The sequence below is a fragment of the Eimeria maxima genome, genomic scaffold (assembly GCF_000499605.1).
Source record: "Eimeria maxima Weybridge genomic scaffold, Emw_scaff2743, whole genome shotgun sequence".
Taxonomy (NCBI): Eukaryota; Apicomplexa; class Conoidasida; order Eucoccidiorida; family Eimeriidae; genus Eimeria; species Eimeria maxima.
In genome coordinates, this window is record NW_013565593.1 from 1 (window position 1) to 2089 (window position 2089).

The 2089-nt window shown below is 49.0% G+C and overlaps 1 protein-coding gene across 1 annotated transcript; it reads right to left on the reverse strand.

The window, feature by feature from the left end:
- Positions 1-1121: 1121 nt before the first annotated feature.
- On the reverse strand, positions 1122-1825 carry EMWEY_00059360 (hypothetical protein; the record flags this gene model as incomplete). The annotated part of the gene is made up of 2 exons (XM_013481115.1): positions 1122-1387; positions 1675-1825. The coding sequence occupies 2 exons, from the start codon at positions 1823-1825 to the stop codon at positions 1122-1124; spliced, it is 417 nt and encodes a 138-aa protein (XP_013336569.1).
- Positions 1826-2089: the final 264 nt, after the last annotated feature.

Genomic DNA, 2089 nt, shown 5'->3' on the forward strand with positions numbered 1-2089 from the left:
ATATATAATATATACAATATAAGTATTATCTTCCTTATTAAGTAAGAAAAAAAAAAAAAGAAAAAAAAAAAGTGTTAATTAATTTTTTATTATGATTAGGGTTTAGGGTTTAGGGTTTAGGGTTTAGGGTTTAGGGTTTAGGGTTTGTGTGCAGTGCCAATAAGTATTGAGCAGACGGAGGCTTTAGTGTTTGCTGCATTACAGATAGGGAGATGGGAGGAAGCAAGAGCAGCAATAAGGAAGTTACGTCAGCAGCAGCAGCAAGAAATAAATAATATGTCTGCTGCTGCTGCAGATGTTGCTGCTGCTGCTGCTGCTGCTGCTCCTCCTCCCTTATTATTAGAGGAAGCATATTGTTTATATAGGGTTAATAAACCACACAAGGCATTGCTGCTGCTAGCACAGCTGCAGCAGCACCAGCAGCACCAGCAGCAGCAACAGCAGCACCACCACCAGCAGCAGTATCAATATAATGTTGCTGCTGCTACTCGTCTACATGCACAAGTTGTAAGCATTATCCTGCTGCTGCTGTTGCTGCTGCTGCTGCTGCTGTTGTTGTTGTTGTTGCAGTGTTCCTGCTGCTGCTACTGCTGTTGCTTCTGCTACTACTGCATTTGTTGCTGCTACTATTACATTTGCTGCTGCTGTTGCTACATTTGCTGCTGCTGCTGCTGCTGCTGCTGCTGCTGCTGATGCTGCTCAGCTGTATCGTTGCGGTCGTTATAGAGAATCATTGGAGATCTATGATCGTCTTCTTAGAGAAAATAACTCTACAGAGGAAACCGTGAGGCTCCTGCTGCTGCTGCTGCTGCTGCTGCTGCTGTTGCTGCTGCTGCTGCTGCTGCTGCTTGTGTTGCTGCTGTTGCTACGGTTGTTGCTACTGTTGCTACTGGTCTTGCTGCTGCTGCTGTTTCTGCTGCTGCTGCTGCTGCTGTTATAAGAGGGCGTAGAAGAGTAATAGGAGAGTTGCAGCAATACCGGCATCTTACGCTGCTGCTGTTGCTGCTGCATTAAGGAATAACTGCAGCAGCAGCGAGACCTTCGAGGTCCCCTTTAATGGTGCTGCTCTTGCTATGCAGCAGCAAGATGACGAAGCAGCAGCAGCACTGCTGCAGCGTGCTCTAGGTACGTCCTCCTCCTGCTGCTGCTGCTGTTGCTGTTGCTGCAGTGTTCTGCTCCTCTTGCTGCTGCTGCTGCAGTGTGCTGCAGTTGCTGCTGTCAGTGATTATGATTTTGGCCACAGTTGAGTCTAAGTGCTGCTGTTGCTGCTGCTGCTGCTGCTGCTGCTGCAGAGTTATGTGCTGCAGAGGCTGGTGTAAGAGAGGAGGATGCATTGCAGTGTATAGACACCGGAGAATTAGCTTCTGTGTTAGTGCAGCAAGCTGTGCTGCAGCAGCAGCAAGGATATACAGCAGCAGCAGAGGATGTATATGAACAAGTTCTTGCTGCTGTTGAGCAGCAGCAGCAGCAGCAGCAGCAGCTAGATATAGATGTTGGTGTTGTTGCTGTTTCTGTTACAAATTCATTCGTTGCTGCTCTACATAAAAGGGAGCAGCAGCAGCAGCACCAGTTGCTGCAGCAGCAGCAGCAGCAGCAGCAGCAGCAGCAGGATTTGGAGGTATTAATACGTCGTGCAACAAAGGGAGCAACAGACAACCTTGAACATAAACTTACCTTCCCTCAGGTCTGCTGCTGCTGCTGCTGCTGCTGCTACTATTTCCTGCTGCTGCTGATGTTGTTGCTGCTGTTTGGTGCTGCAGTTGCTCCTGCTGCTGTTGCTGCTATTGCTGCCTGCTGCTGCTATTTGCTGCTGTGCTGCAGGCATTGGGTATTGGTGTTAATCGCTGTCTTGGCCTCTTAAAATGTGGTCGGGTAGGTCTACCTGCTGCTGCTGCTGCTGCTGCTGCTGCTTGCTGCTGCTACTTGCTGCTGCTGCTGCTGTTGTTAGCTGCTGCTACTGTTTGCTGCTGCTGCTGATTAGCTGCTGTTGCTGCTTGGGCTTTGTTGCATCCGTCCAATTTGCTGCTCCTATCTATTCTTTCTGCTTGCTGCTTCCTGCCACACATTTATGCTGCTGCTGCTGCTTGCT